At 42.6% G+C, this 20,574-nt stretch overlaps 1 protein-coding gene across 7 annotated transcripts in view; it reads right to left on the bottom strand.

Moving 5' to 3' along the window:
• Positions 1-20,574, bottom strand: part of BIRC6 (baculoviral IAP repeat containing 6) — a 597,017-nt gene that overhangs the window by 377,455 nt on the left and 198,988 nt on the right. For 6 of the 7 annotated variants that reach the window (XM_077486418.1, XM_077486420.1, XM_077486423.1 and 3 more), the window contains exons 24-29: positions 17,783-17,970; positions 4,276-4,590; positions 4,043-4,142; positions 3,700-3,914; positions 3,295-3,503; positions 763-1,109 (exon numbers count right to left, since the gene is read on the bottom strand). In XM_077486418.1, coding sequence (XP_077342544.1) covers positions 763-1,109; positions 3,295-3,503; positions 3,700-3,914; positions 4,043-4,142; positions 4,276-4,590; positions 17,783-17,970 — 1,374 coding nt within the window. The remainder of the gene's footprint in view (positions 1-762; positions 1,110-3,294; positions 3,504-3,699; positions 3,915-4,042; positions 4,143-4,275; positions 4,591-17,782; positions 17,971-20,574) is intronic. The other variant, XM_077486419.1, reaches the window with a different exon arrangement.

Genomic DNA, 20,574 nt, shown 5'->3' with positions numbered 1-20,574 from the left:
ATGAGGCTACTGGGAGGACCTAAGAAATATAAGATGTGCCATGTAATCAAGTCTCAACCTGCCAGATTAAACCTGTAGCATTTGTTTGTGTGGTCTCAATCTTTAAAGAGTAACTCCACTTTTGTTTATTAAAAAAAAAAAAAAAAAAAAAAATCCCCCTCTGGGTGATCTATGTACATTGCAAAGATTTTAATAAACTGTTACAGATTCCTACCTTTTGTTATTCTAAAGAAATCACGGTTTGTTTCTCTGTGCCCATGTGCTGTGCAAGTCTAATGGGAGTGGTTGCATAATTATCAAACAGCTGCTGCACCTGCAGGGCTTGAATGAGGAAAATTCCAGGGCCTGCTCCCTTTAGAAGTGATTTCTTATTGTATCTCACTAAAAATTACATTTTTGTTGCAGGGGATGCCAAAAATCTGACAGTGCAAACTGCTGGGAAAAATCTGAGAATCACACAAGCGGCAAATGTGGTTTCTGAGGGACATTCAGTGTATAGAACACCTCAGGGGAGCCATATTGCATTTTTCAGAAAATGACAGAGCTTCAGATTGAAAATAAAAAGGTAATTTTGAATAACATTAAATTACAATATGTCACAATTGTATATGCTATATATTTTTTTAATAATTGCAATTTTATTTTACCCCTAAGAAAGTAGTAACCCTTTATGTTAAAGCATTATAAAGTTAATTACAGTTTTGAGAAAATTTGGATAACCATTTTGCCAAAAGCATGATTTTTAAGGAGGACAAAACTTACCATTGGAGGAGTGGAGGAGGCTTAGTAAAGTGTCCAGAAGGTAGCGAATAATTGTGCGTAACTGTTCAGTTGAAGCTGAATGGATAAGTTCTCTAGAATCATATTGCTCCCTCAGTGTTTTTCTGCTCATGCCGAGGGCCACCTTGAGTCTTTTAACAGCATGATGAGCGAGGTTTAACTGGAGTTGTAGCTGTATGCAGTCCTGGTAAGCAGAAAACACTCTGCTGTCTTCTTCTACAGCTTTATCTGGCTTTCTCAGGAAATATTGTGCGTTATTGGCGCTATTCAGTGGAGGAAGATCAATGCTTTGTAGCAGAGTCTCTAATCGATGGCAAGCAAGATTATACCTGCCCAATGAACACAAAGAGTACTAAATTACATTGGAGAAAAGTGGCATTAGCAATAAAGTGTATGTAATCCCATAAGTCAATTTTTTATACAGTGTATTGCTGCAAATGCACCCTGTGAGCCTTCGACGCTTGAGGATTTTTTAATTCTGCACTCCCAAAAGCCATTCAGGTGTTCGTCCGCTGTACACAGTGGACGCTCAGAGTTCTTTCCGGCGGCCGGATCTTCTGTAACAGGCATAGTGCACTTTGATTTATGCTTCATTTTATATTTGTTCTGGTATGCATATTTTGTACTAGGGGGGCTTTGTGATTTTAATACATTTTTATATGGGTTTACAATATGTGGACATTACATTGTTTTCACATGAACCTGGAGCCCTTGGAAATATTATACTGACATCTGGTGGATAGTAGGAGTGGAGCAGGTGAAAAGTGGATATACCATTTTCTTAAGGCTTGGTATTATTTATTGTCTGGTGAGTGCATCCCCAAAGGGGAGATTACATTGCACGTGGTGATCCTTGGTGCAAGCTTTTCAGCACAGCAAAAGGCTTGTTTCCCTACCGCTATATGTTGTTCTATAGACAATGAAAATGTATATCTACATTTGATAGTGGATAAGAAAAAGCCCTGCTGCAGTATTTTAAGAGACTCTTTATTGGTGTTTTAAATATTGCCAGTTTTACATGTTGATTTCAAATAGCATCTATTTTTAGTACAACAAGTACAACATATTGAGTTTTTTTTTTTTTTCAAAATTGTGGCTCTTTTTGTTTAGATCGCAAAAAATAAAAAAACTGCAGAGGCGATCAAATTCCACCAAAAGAAAGTTCTATTTGTAGGAAAAAAGGATGTCGATTTTGTTTGGGTGCAGTGTCGCACGACTGCGCAATTGTCGGTTAAAGCGACGCAGTGGCGAATCGCAAAAAGTGGCCCGGTCAATCAGCAGCCAAATCTTCCAGGCCTGAAGTGATTAAAGTGAATTTTTTTGTTTTTAAAACAAACATGTTATACTGACTAGCTCTGTGTAATGGTTTTGCACAGAACAGCCCCGATTCTCCTATTCTCCCCCACCGCTGCTTCTGGCTCCTCCTGCCTTGTTATAGAGTGCCCCTATAACAAGCTGCAAAGTATAGTATAGAGTGCCCCTATAGCAAGGTAAATGAAACTTCTGCCTTTAGAACCACTCACTTCTTGCCCAGGACTACATGTCCCATGAGGCATTGCACCCCACACATTCACAAGATCAGGCATGTATTGACATGTATGGATGGTGTACTGAGCTGTATGCGTGCTGCACTCTATCATTGTGTATGCAGGCCAACTAATCAGCTGGCCAATTAATAGATTATGAAAATAGTTAACTATTTTAATAGATTAGTTGTTTGGGCCCTAATTTATATGCAATCGGGCAGGCCCTTCTACTTCATAGTTTAAGGTAATTCTAAAGGAAATTGAATAAGGAAATTGTATAATGTATGGCCAAGCTTTACTTTTTCCTGGTGTTAATTTTGACAGAATTTAGTGTGCGTTTTCTGGGCACATGTTCACTTTAAAGTATTTTTTTTTTATCTATGAATATTAAATAAAGTTGTGTAACATCCAAGTGTTTTGAAATGTGGGCACTAACAGTCACTACTGTCAGATCACTGCCATTGACTGTCCATACCAGCTTTCCCTGAACTTCTGAGTAGCTGAGCATGCGCCCCAAGTGCTTCACACTTAGAGGGCACCAATTATGGATAGAGAGCAGGGGAGTGGCTAGCCACTGGGATGGATTCTGTGGAAGCATGAGGCTCACACCAAGAGCGAGCACACAACAGTGGCTCCGATTCTCCCTGTAAGGGAATAGACACACCTAAAACAGGAAGTACAACAACCTTTGAGGAGATGTAGAGCAATGCAACCAGACAACCAAGAGTAAGTGCTAAGGTTTGCACTACTATATCATTTTAACCTTTATTCTTAATGTGAGCGATTAAAGGCTGGTGTGCTTGCAAACCTGCTCTTGGAGAAAGGAGTTGAACACTGGCAGAAACTAATTTAAACTCCTTTCATATTGTGCCATGTATTTATTTAATCTTATAAATGCACATATTGTTTTCAGAATTATGCAAAGATGTGTTTAAGAACATAGAAATTAGCAAACATAAATTATATTTTTTAGGACTTCAAAACATACCTGCACTGGATATCTTCCTGCAAAGCTATCATCATTGTCAGATGCTGATCAATGTCAGGTTGACTTGCTGATTCACTTTCCCCTCTGAGTGGGTCATGCATGAGTTTCAGTTCACTCTCCCAAGGTAAAATGTAGGTATGGCCATAATAAAAGCCTAGAGGAATCTTGGCCCTGGCATTTGTACTTCCATAACGACCAATAACCGTGATCTAGAAGCCAACAATATAGTAAGTGCAAACCATATACATTTGTAGCTGCAATCTCCTCATAAGTAAACAGCACACCAAACATTTAGAAAAAAAAACCCTATACACAAACATTTTATCTAATCCTCTCACTTTCTCTATATAACTGTTTAATTCAGTTCTGTCCATGCTGGTTTAAAAGTGCAAATGGATTCCTTACCTTCATGAATCTGCATACAGGGGGTGGTAACAAGTCATGTAGTATTAGTGAATGGGTACTGATATCAGTTGCAACCACCAGTCTTCTGCCATCCACTTCCTCACCCAAACTCCAGATATCTATAGACAGGGAGGCTAGATCACCACAGGTGGGAATGAGAATATCCGTAAGGAGAACAGGTCTGCCAAAATCCAGTGTCACAAATCTTCTGGCTCCTTGAGCAAAAGCAAAAACACATTTACAAAAGTTCACAAAAATGTACAATTTCAAGAAACAGCGCAAAAAAAATAAAAACCATTACAATTATGTTTATAAAATGTAAGCATGGTATAGTTTAACTCACCTGAATGCATTCTTTCTATAATAATGGACTGATGAGGAGGAGGCTGTAGAAAATGAGAGGCATGAGAGATCGCCAGTGCAAGACCTGAACCGAGCTGATTCTGAAGCAAAGCAATAAGTTATATTAGAACCAAGACACAAACCGTTTAAAAACGTGGGGAAAGTGTTAAACTTAGGGAAATATGTGCGTTTTATCACAGGAAAAATGTGAAAGGAAAATTAAAACACTTTTACCCCTCTAGGTTTGTTAGCATTCTTGCCATGTGAAGCCAAGATAGCAGGTGGAGAATCAATGACTGTGCCAGGAAAAAGCTGAGCCAGCTCTGCGTTGATGGCAGCCGACACTGCTTCATTGGGTGGTGTGAGTGGTGGGGTCATGAAGAGAGGAGTTGTTTTTGGAGTGGGTGGGATGACATCAGATGGATGGATAAAAAATCCTGGAGCTGCCACTGGATTGGGAGGAACAGAGTTGTGGACAGGACCTGCTGCTGAAGCGGCTGCAGCAGCTGCGGCTGTTGTCTGATGCAACTTGGCCTCCAGTTTTGCCTTCTGGAAAAAATAAACAATTAAAAGAGCACCGAAGTGAGAGTAAACAGTCACAGTTGCTCATAAGTGCTCATGCACACGGACGTTTTAAAAAACTGGCTGCAAAGCTAGCTCCGATGCCTGGAAAAAAAATCGGCGGTAAAAACGCGATTTTTACCGCGTTTTGCATTGGCGTTTTTGCGCGTTTTTTAGCGTTAAGTAGCGTTTTTAAAGAAACATAGCACTCAGAAAACAAAGAAAATATGTTGCGCGTTTGTGCACGTTTTCCCACGATTCGCGTTTTTACAGCTCTAGCTCCGCGCCAGGGAACGCACTGGTCCTGGGTTTTTTTTTTACAGCTTAAAAACGCCTATGCCATTTGCAGCTCAAAAACGCCTAGGTGGGCATGAAGCCAAAGACTAACATGGACAGGCCTTTTTAAGCTGCAAAAAACGCTCAAAAAAGCGGCTGTAAAAACGTCCGTGTGCATGAGGCCTAAAAGTAAAATGATACACAACTTTTCTTTTAAAAAACCTGCATTACTTAAATCAAAAACACATTTATAAAGAGTTTGCATAATTTACATATTTAAAGTAGCAGCCACCTTGGTCAAATTTAGGAACATATTAGAAGATCTTATTTCTGGTAACCACATTAAGTATATGAGCTTCAATGTGAAGAGTAGAAGAAATTATACCATTTCCAGATATACAATGTTGAAGTGGATGTAAACCTAATTTGTGAAATTAGAGTGTTTTCTGATCTCTCTTCAAAGCCCTAAGTGCCGTGGCTTTCTCCAGCTCCCTTCTGTTAATAGTATGATAACTTCTGACAAGTTCAGATACGTGACAAAACCAACCTGAAATTTGTGTCAGCGTGGGTGCTATAGAGTAGAAGAAATCTGCTTTACTAACAGGACAGCTCTGAGGGCCAGTTCACATCAGAGGCACTTCCCTATACTTTTTTTTTCTGCACAAAATGCATGCAGTGTTTTCCATGTATTCCAATGGATCTAGTTGACACCATGCAGTCAGTTTCTGCACCGGAAACTGACTGCACAGTGTAAACTAGAGCCACTGGAATACATGGAAAACACTGTGCATGCATTTTTAGTGCAGAAAAAAAAACACACGGAAATGCATGGAACTGGCCCTGAGTGTCTCTGATTATCTTGGGGGGGGGGGGGGGTGTGCGCCTTTCCTATAAAGAGCTGTCTCCCAGTCTAATTCAACACCGCACTGCTACTGACATTTCTAATACAATCTGCACTTTCTAAACCGTATATAAAGCTGAATACAGCAGACATACATGTAACTCTTGTAGGAAGCTTTGTTTAATCTCTATGTATCATGATGCTAAAAATCTTAGTGGAATTCATGCAAGATGTCAGCTGTGTCTTCTGGCTCTGCTGCAATGAGTTCCAGCTAGTGTACAGGGATGATCGGTTTACTCCATTCCTCCACCCGCATCCATTTACAAAACATCTCTTATTATTCTCACAATACATTGCGATTAAACAAGGGATGGTCCTGTCATTTTTTTCTGCCCCTTCATGCCTTGTATTCTGTGAAAATATATATATGTATGTATTTTTTATGAGAGGAAGGGGAGAGTAAATTACACTATCCACCACTGTACAAGCAATGCAAGTCACAGCAGTAGAGCTGGAAAATCAAAGCTGACAGTGGTATCTGGCAAGAGTACGATTTTTTTATATCTTTAGCAACCATCCAGGTAATCCCTTAACTGCTTTTCCCTTTTGGCCTGACCTACACAATAATTAGTTGTTTAACTACCTAATTGATTTATGTGCCCTAAACATTATTTGTTAACTAGCTGCTGCAAGAATGTGTCTGAACAAGTCAGATGAAAACAGTCCTAATACTAGAACATACAAACCACCAGAATTTTTTTTTTTTTTTTTTTTTTTGTATTTGTGGCACCTTTTTATAAAGTTCCTCAGACCAGTTCCAGATTTGCCTATTAGTGAAACAATTTGATCAACTACTGTCCAGTTACAAGTGTTCCCACATTAACCAATTCAATACTGGGGAATTTCACCCCCTTCCTGCCCAGGCCAATTTTCAGCTTTAACCACTTGACAACTGGGCACTTAAACCCCGCTCCTGGCCAGACCAATTTTCAGCTTTCAGTGCTCTCACACTTTGAAGGACAATTATTCATGAAACTCTGTACCCAAATGTTTTTTTTTTTCATACAAATAGAGCTTTTTTTGGTGGTATTTGCTCACCTCTGGGTTTTTTATTTTTTGGGCTATAAATTAAAAAAAAGAAAAATACTGAAAATTTTGGAGAAAAAAAAAACGCATTTCTCAGTTTCTGTGATAACAGTTTGCCAATTATAAATTTTTCTTCATAAATTTTGGCCACAATTTATACTGCTACATATCTTTGGTAAAAATAACCCAAATTAGTGGATATTATTTGGTCTTTATGAAAGTTAGAGAGTCTTAAAGCTGTGGTACAAATCAAAAAAATTGATCACACCTGAAGAACTGATGGGCTCTCTTTCTTGTGAACCGAACAAGCCAGGAAAGTAGAAATACTCCCCAAATTACCCCTTTTTTGAAAGTAGACATTTCAAGGAATTTAGTAAGATGCATGATGAGGTTTTTCATGTCATTTTTTTCCTACAATTCTTTGCAAAATGAAGTTTTTTTTTTTTTTTTTTTTTCCCCCCCACAAAATTGTCATTGTAATAGGTTATTTCTCTCACATGGCATATGTATACCACAAACATTAACAGCGCTTTATACAGATACGACATAAAAAAAAAATGCCATCTCATATAGTGCAAAAAAATTGAAAAAGTGAACTCTCATAATATTTAGAAGCAAATCTGTACACTAAAATGTCCAGCAATCCACTATACATCAGTGTATATAGAGAATGGTATAATTAACCCGTCCACCAATAGAAAGTTCCATAGGATTGACTGTCACAAACACCAGTGGCTGCTGTTAGCTTCTGATGAAAGCAGGATCAAATTCCTGAATCTTTAGCTTTCTAGCTTCCTGTTAATATCCAGGTATTATATGATGCTTAAACATTTCGATCTGTCTGAACCACCAAGAAATGGCGGTCAATGAGACTGCCAGACCCTTTTTCGGACCAGCCACCGATACAGAGTCTGACCTCCGGAAAGGAGCTGTAGCAGACAGATACACGCGTAGAGCCCTGACCATGTCCATGGAATGTAAGGCAACTTCCTTCGGATGTGTCGGCTTAGGACATAGGGATGGCAGCACAATGTCGTCATTTAGATGAGAAGCCGAAATTGCCGTCGGAAGAAAAGAGGGCTGCACCGTCTTTTCCTTGTGGAGAACATGGTAGGGAGACTTGCACGACAAGGCCGCCAAGTCAGAAACTCTCCTAGCAGATGTAATTGCCACTAGAAAGACTACTTTCTGCGAGAGAGTAAACAAGGGAATATCCCTAATATTTTCAAACTGCGGTTTCTGAAGAACCAATAGCACTAGATTCAGATCCCATGGAGGCAGCGGTGGTCGAACCGGAGGGGCTACTTGTCGAACCCCTTGCACAAAATGTACTCGCCAAGGGACGTTGAAAGAAGACAGCCCAGGCTGATATCTGCCCCTTGATGGTGCTTAAGGCAAGTTTCTGATCCACTCCACACTGCAAAAACAGCAGGATCCTGGAAACTGAGTATGTGCGCGGACACCAACCCATCTGCTCACAAATGGAGACCTAAGGCCTTCCACATATGATAAATCTTACACGAAGATAACTTATTGCATTGAGCATAGTGGAAAATAAAAAAGTCTGACAGACCTCGGTCCCTTAACACCTGGCTTTCAAAACCCATGCCGTTAAAACCAGCTACGGTAAAGCAAGATAAAGTATCGGACCTTGCGACAAAAAGGTCTCCCTGCTTCGGCAGCCGCCAAGGAACGTCTGCCACCAGTCGTACTAAGTCAGCGTAACAAGGACGCCGAGGCCAATCCAGGGCAATCAGAATCACAGCCTCCACTCTGCATAGCAGGCACGGCAGGTGGGGGGGAAGGCGTAAATAAGCCGATAATACCCTCATGGAGCCACTAACGCATCTGACATGTCCGCCCAGGGGTCTCTTGTCCTGGACACAGGACCCAGGTCTTCTGCACCTTCGGATTGAGCCAAGAGATCCACATTCAGTGTGCCCCCACCTTAAGCAAGTGAGCCAGAATAAATCCGGATGCAACGAACATTCCCCTTGGTCCAGACTTAAGTAGTCCGCCTGCCAGTTCCTACGCCCAGAATGTATACAGCTGACAAGGCCAGCTCTGCCGACTGTAGGATGTGAGCGACCTCCCGTGCTGCAGCTGAGCTCCTTGTTCCCCCTTGATGGTTGACATATGCCACCGCCGTGGTGTTGTCCGACTGGATCCTGACCGGACGCCCCTGCAACCTCTTTGACCATGTTGAGGCATCGCATGATCGCCCAAAGCTCAAGCACATTGATCAGTAGGTGGGATTCCTCCCGCGTCCAACAGCCCTGGGCCGACTGTACGCTCAAACCCCCCCCCCCCCCCCTCCTCAACCGGCCAGGCTGGTGTCCATTGTGATCACCGTCCAATGGAGAGGAAGGAACAATTTCCCAGACCGAAGGGCCAGAGACCTCAGCCATCAGGAGCAGGTAATCCCTGACTAACTGGCTCACCCGAATTTGATAATCCAGGGAGATAATGGAGATTTGTCCCATTTTGACAAAAATCTTTCTGCAAGACTCGAGTGTGAAATGGAGTGTACGGTACTGGCTTGAAAGTGGCTACCATGAGACCCAGGACCCATGCAGAAACAGTGACAACCACCTGCGGTTCAACAATAACCTCACCACAGCTTGAAGAGTCTGCAGCTTGTCTGAAGGGAGAAAGACTCTTGCTTCTGAGGAGTCCAGCAGTAAGCCCAGGTAGTCCAAGCGTTGAGTCAGCACCAACACTGAGTTTTTTTTTTTTAAGTTCAGTACCCAACCAAACTCCCAGAGTTTACATGGCGATCGCCACATCCTCCCTTAAAGAGGAAGTAAACCCTGATGGACTCTCTCTTTCATTCCCTACAAAGGCAAAGCATAATGGACTACCATGCATCGCATAGTAGTCCATTACGTGTCACTTACCTGACACAGGAGCCAGCAAAGTCACCGCTGTCCCCTGTAGTTCGGCGCATCCATCTTCTCGGTGGGGTCTCGCAGCTCCGTCGCTGTCATTCGGTGAAGCCGTGATGACGTCACTCCCGCGCATGCGCACGGGAGCCGACACGCGCGGCAGCTCCGTCGTTGAAAATGCCGCGCCGCTGTCTATGGCACATGCGCCGTAGACAGCGGTGCCTGTATTCGGGCAAATATCTCCTAAACCATATAGGTTTAGGAGATATTTCTTGGACCTACAGGTAAGCCTTAATCTAGGCTTACCTGTAGGTCAAAGTGTGTTATAAGGGTTTACAACCACTTTAATTCAGAGGTGGAAGCTGCTCTCAGAAATTCGTCTAAGTAACCCACAATTGAGATCCCATGTTGCCTTATTGCCTTATTGCCAGAATTGGGTCCAACACCTTGGTGAATACCCAGGGTGCTGACGCCAGGTCAAAAAGGGAGAGCCACAAACTGGTAGTGCTCTTCGCCGACTGCAAATCGCAGAAACCTCTGATGCCCGAGGCATATGGGTACACGTAAATATGTGTCGATGTCCAAGGACGCCAGCAAGTCCCCCTGATAAAGTGCAGCGACCACAGAGCGAACCGATTCCATCCTGAACTTTTGCACCTTCAGAAAGCTGTTGAGGGCCTTGAGGTCCAGGATTCCTTCTTTGGGACTACAGATTGGAGTAAAATCCCTGAAACCTTTCCAGCATCAGTACAAGTACTATCACACAACTCAGTAGCAGGTCCTGTACTGCCCCAAGCAAGGCCTCCCGACGAGACGGAAGCAGATGAAGGTTGGAGGGAAAGAATTTGTTCGGTGGACAAGAAAAACTATCTTGTATCCCGATGAAACCAGTTTGCAGACCCATTGGTCAGACAGTAAGAAGGTCTACCGAGCTGCAAACTCCTGAAAGCGACCTTCATGCTGTAACATTTTTGCTCGCAGACTTGTTTGGCTTGCAAAACCAGGGATGCTTTTGTCTTTCAGCAGGCACCTTGTCGGACTGGGAGCGCTTACCTGCGGACCCAGGCGAAAAAGAAGTTTCTGAGCAGAAAAAGAGGGTCCTTGCTTACGGTGTGGCTCTTTATTCTTCGTGGACTGTGGGAGCAACATGCTCTTCCCACCCGGTAACATTTTTAATAATGTCATCCAGCGAGGCTCCAAATAGCCTCTGCCCATGGAAGCGTAAATCCACCACTGATACTCTAGAGAGCAGGAGGGCCATATCCAGGGCCACATCACAGACATACTTAAGGCCATGCACCAACTGATCTGCCAGTTCTTTGCAGACCGGGGAAGTCTGTTGCTTCTCCAATTCATGGTGCAGCAACTTTGCCCATTCAGCAAGCATCTGACACCAAGGCTATGGCCAACACATGCTATAACGCTGACCCCACAAACTTAAACATGGACTGGGCCACTGCCTGGCCCTCCTGTTGGCAGGGTTCTGGAAGGCCGAGTCCCTTCTACTGGAATCGTGGTTACTTTGTTCAACCTGAACACTGGGGCTCATTGATCGGAGGAGATGCCCATTTTTTCAGGAGGCTCTCCTCAAAAGGTTAACGCACTGTCATTCTTCTCAGGACTGAAAAGGCCCGTTGTGGGCTCCCCCATTCCTTGTAAATGAACTTATCAAAATAAGTTAAATACAAAGACACCTTAGGCGTGCATGCCAGTTTGCAGGACCCAAAAGAGACCGCCATCTCTGCAGATGCCCCTGTTGTATCCTGTATCCTCAGGGTATCCCGGGGGGGGGGTAGGGGGTGTTTTTTCCCCCCTTGCGCCCACACGCCACCTTCACCCTGGCAACAAAGGACTCCAGGATCGCAGACAGAGTCCATAGGCACCGTATTTTGTGCTGGTGAGCCGGTTGCAATAGAAGGGATGTCTGGGGAAGAAGCGCCAGCTTCTGACGCCATGCTGACCCTCACTCGCCTGTCACTACTCAGGGACTTAAGGCAAGGTAAAATCCCACCTGCTCACAGACTGAGGGGGCCCCCCTCAGGACTCACCACCCTGACCGAGTATTGCGCTGTGCTGGTGCCATCCGCTCTGCCCTGTGACAGTCACAAGGTGTTCTGAGTGAAAACTGGGCTGTTCTGCAAGCAGTCACCAGCGCTAGAGGTAGACCGTGCTGAGGCTACAAGAGAATGTCCGCCAGCCATTCTAGCAAAAAAACTGAGAAAAAGGCCGCCAAACCTTCTACGAAATGGCTGACCGTAATACACTGACTATGGCTACAAGAAAATGGATGCGGACTGCGCGGCGGCCTCCCCTCACGGCAAACAGCCTGAATACCTCACTGTGGTCAGGGAAAAAAAAAACAGGTAAAGGAGCGGACCCCGACAGCCAGTGCAGACCCCCGGCCAGGTACATGCACCGCACCTCATGCCCAGTCACACAGCGGCCCCAGTATGGGGGGGGGGGGGGGGGTTGGGGGGGAATGAGTGATAGGGAGAGAAGAAAGGGAGAATAACAGCATATATAAAAAGTTGTGTCCTCCCCTTATCACAGCTCTAGCACACTGCTCTTGATACTATATTCTAGGATAGTACGGTAGCTGGTGTTGTTCTGCCCCCTAGGATTCTATTGTAAACTAGGCATAGTGGAGCTAAGCCAGGTGTGTCCAGCCAGGGATCCCACATGTTCTCAAATTTTCTTGGACAACCTCTGTGTTTGTATGTGAGCTGTTCTCTAATAAGAGTCATTTACAGAGGCAATCCATACTGCGTGTGTGGGGGCTGTCGTAGATAGCCATTTTCTAGCTATCGGTTTTGTTGCTAAGAATAGTATCCTGAGAATGTGGGGTGTGTACTGTTCATCTAACCAGCCCAGTAGACAAAGTTTAGGATCAGTTGTAAGTTTGCGGTTCTATATGCTAATGACAGTGCTTATCACTGCTGCCCAGTACCTTTGAAGTTTCGGGCATTTCCATAGCATATGGACAAGGGTACCACTGTCTATGAGGCATCTAGGACAAAGTGGATCCTCCCTCCTGTGCCATTTATGCAGTTTCTCAGGTGTGCGATGAATAACAATCGAGTACGTTGTTGAGAGGAGGATAATGACACCCAATCAGCTTTTATTAATGAAAAAAAATGTTGGTCAAAAAAAAAAAAAAAAAAAGTCTGTTTGTTGTAACTTTATAGAGTATTAGCCACAGTTATTAATTGAATATATGAGTTTAAGTTAATTATACTTATACAAATTTTATATAATTAGGTGGGTATTGCAATATTGGTTTTAACATATTAAGTATACAGCTATGTATTTATTTTATTGTATGTATTTGCATATAGAGCTATGTATTATACAATTCTCTGTACTGAATATGGAGGTTGGAGTGTATGTTTACTCGGTTCCCGTAAAAACTATCAGAGATTAATATAAATAGCGTGATATGGCGGGGTGGCATCCATATCTTAGGAAGTCCCGCCTGATGCAATGCGTCAAATGTTTGGCTCTGCCCCATTTTGATGTCATCACAAAAGTGTCTGGCTGGAAGAGCTCATGCTACCTAGAGGTATTCATTGCATCAGTGGCCGACTTGCTCATGTTTGAGTAGTTCTTATGGATTTGGCTTTTAAAAAAATTACACAGAAAGGATTGTCTATTCTGTTTTTATCATGTCTGCCATGGAATACAATCTATACATTGAATTGCTTTTTGGGTCCTTATTCATATTTTATTCCTTATGGGTGCTCTGTGCATCTGTAAAGACATCATATCCATACAAGGCATGAGTTTAGAAGCCCATTGCAATAACCTTTCCTGAACGGACACGGATGTAAGTGGCTGATCATATGTTTAAATCCATCCTCAAAATTATTTAGTCTGGATCTGTCTCAAAAACGGAGATAGCTCTAGACTGAACTTTTGTTTGAAAGGGGCCTTAAAAAAGGTAAAAAAAAACTTGAAAACTGCCGGCAGCAAAAGCTGACAGTTACTGTAGCTTAGCCTGATTGACCAACAGTAGTGAGTGTGCCTTCAGAGACAGAGCAAGGGCAAAAGCAATCCCATGGCTCCTGACATGGAAAGCTACAAGTGGAACTCGGTGCCCAAAGTTCACCTTCCAGGATAGGCTAGCAAGGTCAGGTCAGGTCCAGCATTCCCAAGTCAAGCTGAGGAAAATCTAAAATGGATATCTGCCATGTAAGACCAGTTTAAGCAGTGATGTAATAAAAAAAATCCAGCATAGAAATAAAATAAAAGGGGGGGGGGGGGGGGAACTTTTCTTTGCAGAGCCAGAGAAAATACATCAATCCTCCCAAGACAAAAGCACAAAAAAAAACCAAAAAAAAAAACGGAGCCATGCGGGGTAGAGGAAGGGTTGCCCTGGGCCGACTAGATTTTTTTGCTCGTTAGTGTCCAATCTTCTAATTGGTGGAGATATAACCCAACTGTATTTGAATTCCTGGGTCTCTCAATGCATCAGAAAAACTGTTAACATATGTTTACACTAGTGCTGCTCATATTCAAGCAAGTTCAAGCATTTTCAGTGCATTTTTGTAGAACATTTTTACCTGTGTATTCTTGCTTCATGCATTATTTTAGGAGGAAGGTTGTTAAAGCAGTTGTAAACCGCAAAAAAAAATATGAATAAAAACAAAATGGTTCCCTACAGGATAATAGCTAATGTGCTAGTATGCATGGCTTAGAATGAAGCCCTCCAGCAGTGCACTGTCACTGCTGACAGGGCCTCAAACTTCACCCACTCTTCCTTCTGGGTTTGCGGGCTTTGGCTGTTTGACTGGCAAAGCAGCGATTATGTCACTCCCACAAACGCATGTGGTAGTCACGGCTGCAGAAGGACTCTCAATAGATGGCACACCGTCCAATAAGACTAAAGTGCGCATGTACTGACTGGTGAAGTCACAGGCTACTATAGTAAATATCTCCCGATGCATGTTTAAGAGGTATTTACTGTACCTACAGATAAGCCTTATTTTAGGATTACCAGTAGGAACAAGTAAACAAATGGGGACTTTTACCACTTTAAATACAAAAACCTGCCTAGCATGTACATGTGCTTCTCATAGTTACATAGTAGGTGAGGTTGAGAAAAGAAAAAAAAAAAAAAAAAAAAAGACACCATCAAGTCCAACCTATGTATCTGATCATATGTCAGTAACACATTGAATATCCCTGTATTTTGAGGTCATTCAGGTGCTTATCCAATATTTTTTTTTTTGTTTTTAACTATTGATGCTCCCTGCTAATACCGCCTGTGGAAAGGAATTCCACATCCTCGTCACTCTTAGCCCTTGTACACACGGTCGGAGATTCCGACGGAATGTGTCCTATCGGACCGTTTTGTCGGATAATCAGACTGTGTGGTCTCAATTGGACTGTTTCCGTCGGAGTATCCGACGGACCAAGTTTTCCAACTTGTCCGTAAAATTTTCAGACAAAATGCTCCGATCAGCCACTCCGATCATGTGTAGCCTACTCCGACGGACAAAGTGCCACGCATGCTCAGATCAAATTCCTAGACCAAAGCTATGGGCTACTAGCCTGAACGTAGTCCCGTCGTAACGAAATAACGTCATCATGTTATGTACAATCGGATTTTCCAACAACTTCGTCCGACCGTGTGTATGCAACAGTTTCGGACACACGCCGCCGGACACACGCCGCCTCCAACGGATTTAGTTGTCAGAATGTCCGACCGTGTGTACAAGGGCTTACAGTAAAGAACCCTCTATGTAGTTTAAGGTTAACCCTGTTTTCCTCTAATTTTAAAGAATGGGCACGAGTCTTGTTAAACTCCAGGCCGCAAAAGTTTTATCCCCATTGTGGGGTCACCAGTACGGTATTTGTAAATTGAAATCATATCCCCTCCTAAGAGTCTATACTCCAGAGAGAATAAGTTCAGCACTCGCAACCTTTCCTCATAACCAATATCCTCCAGACCCTTTATCAGCTTTGTTAACCTTCTTTGTACTCGCTCAATTTCCAGTACATCCTTCCTCAGGACTGGTGCCCAGAGCTGGACAGCATACTCTAGGTGCAGCCAGAACAGACTTGTACAGCGGGAGAATTATTTTATCTCTGGAGTTGATCCCCTTTTTAAATGCATGCCAATATTCTGTTTGCTTTATTAGCAGCAGCTTGGCATTGCATGCCATTGCTGAGCCCATCTACTAGGACCCCCAGGTTCTTTTCCATCCTAGATTCCCACAGAGGTTCTCTCCCCAGTGTATAGATTGCATTCATATTTTTGCCACTCAAATGCATTATTTTAGATTTTTCTACATTAAACCTCATTTGCCATGTAGTTGCCTACCCCATTCATTTGTTCAGATCTTTTTGCAAGGCTTTCAAATCCTGCGGAGAAGTTATTGCCCTCCTTAGATTAGTATCTCCCGCAAACTACAGAGATTGAACTGTTTACCTCATCCTCCAGGTCGTTTATGAATAAATTAAATAGGATTGGTCCCAGCAGAGAACTCTAGGGGACCCCACTACCCACCCCTGACCATTCCGAGTACTAACCATTTAACAACACCCTCTGAACTCGCCCTTGTAGCCAGTTTTCAATCCATGTACTCACCCTATGGTCCATGCCAACAGACCTTATTTTGTACAGTAAACATTTATGGGGAACGGTGTCAAATGCTTTTGCAAAATTCAGATACACCATTCTACGGCCTTCCTTTATCTAGATGGCAACTCACCCCCCAATAGACGGTTAATAGATTGGTTTGGCAAGAATGATTCTTCATGAATCCACGCCGATTACTGCTAATGTCCCCCCTTTTTTACTGTTAGCATACTAAAAGAATTTCTTGGGATTTTTTTTGCTTTCTTCTGATATGTGCACCTTTACATTTCTTGCTACATTCCCTGTAAAGTCTGAACGCTGATGATGATCCCTCAACCTTGTATTTTTTTTGAAGGCCTTCTCCTTTGCTTTTATATGCATTTTTACATTAAAGTTAAGCCACCCAGGACTTTTGTTCACTCTTTCAAATGTATTAACCAACAGGATGCATTGGCTAATGCCCTTATTTTATACGCTCTTAAAGCAAACCCATCTCTCCTCTGTTTTTTGTTCCTAAGATTTTATCCCAGTTTATGCCTTCTAGCAAGGTTCGTAGTTTAGGAACGTTAGCGCTTTTGAAATTCAGTGTCTTTGTACTCCCCTTGTGTTTCCTATTTGTGTGATTTATACTGAAGCCAATTGACCTGCGATCACTGTATCCTAAATTGTCCCGTATTTCCACATCCGTGATCAGGTCTGTAATTATTGGTAATCAGATCCAGTAACGTTTTATTGCTAAGTTGGTGCATCTACCATATGAACCATGAAATTGTCCTGCAAGACATTTAGGAACTAGCGAGCCTTACACAAATGCTTGGTTCCCTCCGCCCAGTCTATGCCTGGATAATTAAAATTCCCATTAAATTAATGCTTTCCATCTTTGCCCCTAATCCAAATTGTGATAGGAGATCAGGCTCCCCCTTCTCCCTCAGGTTAGGGGGCCTATAGCATATTCCCCAGTATTTTCCCCCGAGCTTCATCCCTTTGGAGCTCTACCCATAAGGAGTCCACCTCCTCCCTAGCTAACTTAGTGATGTCATCTCTCACATTCACTTGTACATTATTCTTGATATATAGGCATACTCTTCCCCATTTTTTACCCTCTCTATCCCTGAGATAAAGGGTATACCCTTGAATGGTTGCCAGCCATGAGAGCTTTTGAACCAGGTCTCTTAAATTATCACAAAATCCAAATCCTCCCCGTACAACAGTATCGCTAGTTCACCTACCCATGCACATCCAAAGTCTGAGGCCAAAAAAGCACTATGCTGCATGAAAAAAAAAAAAAAAAAAAAAAAAAAAAGCACCTGCACCTTTTCAAACATCAAACTGTCATGTTGCACTGATGTGCCTGGGCATCAATAGGGAATATTGTGATTTCTATTGCAGCGAGATGGCAGACGCAGGGTAAAATAAATAAAAAAAATGCACTAGTGTAAACAGGGGGTTTAAAGCAACATGCATTTGACATTTTGGGTGTCATGATTAAAGATTATAGAAATATCCTCCCACCTGTTGTTGAAGCTTTAGAAGCTGCAGCTGTTTTTCTTGCAATACTTGCAACTGCTGCTCGGCTGAAGCCATTGCATGGGAGAGGGACTGCAGAGCAACCTGAGCTGCAGAGCTGAGTGCGGTCGAGGCTTCTCCAACGGTTCCAGCTGATAGGCCACCCACTGCAGGCGTTACACCAAACGTGCTCACTGGCATATAGCAAAAGAGAAAAAAAGCATGTAAATAAACACTAGCTTACAGAAATTGTTCAGAACTGGCACAGCCTGTTAAAGAAAACATTCTCTTCAATATTTACCTGTAAACTAGAGGTTAAATCCCACTTCCAAAATGTATTTTAGCTTAGCTTGAATCCACTACTTTAAAAGTCCTCAGGATTTAAAATATTACACATACGTACATTAAAAATGTATTTTCAAGTTTTGCAGTGAAAATGGAAAAAAAAAAAATCTAGATTCCATTTAAAAACAAAATGGAACCACTTCAAATCGAAGCTTCTTCTCTGCTGCAGACACTATGGGTGCCGCCACAGGAGCCAATCCATGCTCACGTTTCCATGGCACACGCACAACAGTTTCAACTCTTCTAAATATCTTAAAGCACAAACTGCATGACTGCATACAAGAAGTTCTCACCCAGAGAACGCCCTTACTTCACGTGTTTCACTGTGATGAACTTAATCATATTAAAGAGGTTAATCTGGGAGGGGGGGGGGGGGGGCGCAATTAAATCACTCCTGCATGTGTGTTCATGTGCTCTTCAGAGCGCATGCACCAGTTATGTCACTGGCTGCATGTACACGTTGAGATATTTTCACTACATATAGGCAAGCTTTTTATAGAATTACATATAGGTAAATGTAAGCAGAGGACGTGTGTTCCCTCCAAGTCCATCCAAATAAACCTACAGCGGAGAAGAGTGGAAAAGAGGTGACCTCTGGGCTGGGAAATTATGTTTGCCATCATGCCGTTAGTGGTCAAATACCTGCCGACCTTCTTAAAACGCTCACTTCAAGACTGTAAAATCATACTTAATTATCCCTGGTTATTTTTTAACAGTAATGTTTAGTAGGTGGCCAGGGAGTTTTGTCTGCCATAACTAACCACTTCAATACAGGGCCCTTTCACCCCCTTCCTGCCCAGTCCAATTTTGAGCTTTCAGAGCTGTTGCTTTTTGAATGACAACTGCACGGTCATGCAACACTGTGCCAAAACTATCATTTTTTTTCCCCATAAACAGAACTTTCTTTTGTTGGTATTTGATCACCACTGGGGATTTTATTTTCTGTGCTTCAAATAAAAAAAAAAAAAAAAAAAAAGACCAAAAATTTGAAAAAAAAGTTTCTTTGTTTGTTACAAAACTTTGTAACCAAGTTTTATCCTTCACTGACAGGCACTGATGAGCACGGACGAGGCAGGACTGATGGGCACTGATGAGGCAAGTACTGACTTATCCTGATGGATGTCATATGACGTCCAGTCAGAATACAGTCACTTTCTGGCATCATTTTGCTATATGTGGGAGGGAAGTGGTTAAAGTAGAACTAAAGGCAAAACTGCTTTAATTTTCAAAAGAGTAACAGCACACTGAAGCGCTGAGCCAGCTACCGCCAACAAATGCACCATTTGAGCGTTGTCATCAGCCTGTTCCTTATCTCCACATTGGCATCTTTTCAAAGCAATAGAAGTAGAAGCTTCCCCTAAAAACATATGTATAGCAGTGGTGGCCGCTCCATTAGTGGCGCAGCCCCCCCCTAATCCATGCACACCATTGATTATATTCTAGATCCGTGATCTGCATGCAAGGTACCAGATGCATGGATTTCATTTATTTTTTTTGTTTGAAGCGCACAATTAGGCAGCTAGGGACAGAGGTGGGGTAGTTTGTTCGCAAAGCAAGGGGTGGGTGGTTTGATTTAATGACTGACCAATTGGGACGCTTGGTTTGTTTGAGTTTTCATAGACCCTGGATTATAGGTTTTACCTTCAGGAGACTTGACAATCAGAAGTTTTTTATGAGATGCCCCCTTGGTGCCTCCTCTATAACCCGACCCCACGCTAGGAGTGCTCAGGTTTGCCGCAAGTAATGCAGAGAAACCAAGGAATAGAAGGGAGTGTGAGCTGTGTCCTGTACAGTTAGTTCTACAAGATATCGAATTTACATGTCTTCTCTTAATCATACACTACAGGACACAAGCTAAGTATTCATAGATCCTAAAATGTTGCTGAGCAAAGAATGAGCAGGTTGGGCAACAATTAGTCAAACATAACTGTGCCAATAGGCCTAACAAAAAGGTCAAAGCCCCAACTTCAGAGTGCCTAACCTTGCGGCCAAAAGCTGCATCAGCCATGAACAAAGACCTTGCAAGGCTGGACTGAAGAGGCCTGGTGGCAGAATGCCTGCTTTAAACTTCTCCACAACTTTATCCATGACCTGTTTGGTCTTCATGATTCGGTTTGTTCACTAAGGTTCTCTAACAAACCCCTGAGGGCTTCATAGAACAGCTGCATTTATACTGATATTACATTTCACACAGGTGGACTCTATTTACCAATTAGGTGGCTTCTGAAAGCAGTTAGTTCCACTAGATTTAAGTTAGGGGTATCGAAGTAAAGGGGGTTGAACACAAATGCACACCAGTGTTTTCAGACATTTGTATAAAATGTTGAAAACCATTTATAATTTTTCTTCCACTTCACAAATGATGTACCAATTGGTGTTGGTCCATCACATAAAATCCTAACATACATTTTTGTTCTTGGTTGTAACATGACAAAACGTGGAAAATTTCAAGA

The sequence above is a fragment of the Lithobates pipiens genome, unplaced genomic scaffold, assembly GCF_037356315.1.
Source record: "Lithobates pipiens isolate NorthernLeopardFrog02 unplaced genomic scaffold, aLitPip1_a1.2 Scaffold_18, whole genome shotgun sequence".
In the NCBI taxonomy this organism is placed as follows: domain Eukaryota; kingdom Metazoa; phylum Chordata; class Amphibia; order Anura; family Ranidae; genus Lithobates; species Lithobates pipiens.
The sequence above is the reverse complement of the archived record's forward strand: the minus strand, read 5'-3'. Positions and strand labels throughout refer to the sequence as shown.